At 69.9% G+C, this 808-nt stretch overlaps 1 protein-coding gene across 2 annotated transcripts in view; it reads left to right on the forward strand.

The window, feature by feature from the left end:
- The first annotated feature begins 7 nt into the window (after positions 1–7).
- TINAGL1 (tubulointerstitial nephritis antigen-like 1) overlaps positions 8–808 on the forward strand; it is an 11,136-nt gene continuing 10,335 nt past the window's right edge. For both annotated transcript variants that reach the window (XM_005878322.2, XM_014549537.1), the window contains exons 1-2: positions 8–114; positions 571–749. In XM_005878322.2, coding sequence (XP_005878384.2) covers positions 578–749 — 172 coding nt within the window. In that variant the 5' untranslated portion in view covers positions 8–114; positions 571–577. The remainder of the gene's footprint in view (positions 115–570; positions 750–808) is intronic.

An 808-nucleotide genomic window follows, 5' to 3' on the forward strand; every position in this document is an offset into this window, starting at 1 on the left:
GTCCCGCCCCGCGCTCCTCACTTGACTTTGAGTGTCCAGCGGTCACAGGAGTCCGGTCACCAGAGTCCGGAGGCGGTGCGTGGGGCAGCGCGGGCCAGCCCACACCCTCATCAGGTAGGGACGCTCCCCAGCTCCGCGGGAGAGGGTGCGGACAGGGACAGGGAGGAGGAGGGAGCAGGCAGAGCGGGAGCGCGGAGGGTCAGAGGGAGGAGGACCCCGTCAGGGATGGAGGCAGAGGCGGTGGCAGAGGGACCGGGACAGGAGAGCCCTCGGGTCCAAACCGGGGTGTTGAGTGGGGGACGCCAGGAATGCCACACCCCACCTCCTGTCCTCGAAGGTCCCCAGGCGAGTCAGGGAGGGGCTGCCTTCCTGCCCGGCCCCTTCTCCCGAGGAGCCAAGGAGCGTAAACGTGACTCCTCGGCGAGTGCCGGCTGGGGACACCGGAATCAGGGTCTCTGGTCCGGCTAACCCCCTTGGGCTCAGTCCCAGGAGCTGGGAACCACCCCTGGGGGCCAGGGGGGCTCTGCTGCCCGCCTCCCGGACCCTGACCTCTGCCCTCCCGGGGACCAGGAGCACCATGTGGAGATGCCCACAGCGGCTGCTGCTGCTGCTGCTGCTGGCCTGCGCCCTGCCCTACCTGGGCGCCACCTGCTACTGCGACCTCTTCTGCAACCGAACCATCTCCGACTGCTGCCCGGACTTCTGGGACTTCTGCCTCGGCGTGCCACCCCCTTTCCCTCCCAGCCAAGGTGGGCACTGACAGCCGGGGGGGCACTGACAGCCGGGGGGGGGGCACTGACAGCCAGGG

Source organism: Myotis brandtii, unplaced genomic scaffold (assembly GCF_000412655.1).
Source record: "Myotis brandtii unplaced genomic scaffold, ASM41265v1 scaffold555, whole genome shotgun sequence".
Taxonomy (NCBI): Eukaryota; Metazoa; Chordata; class Mammalia; order Chiroptera; family Vespertilionidae; genus Myotis; species Myotis brandtii.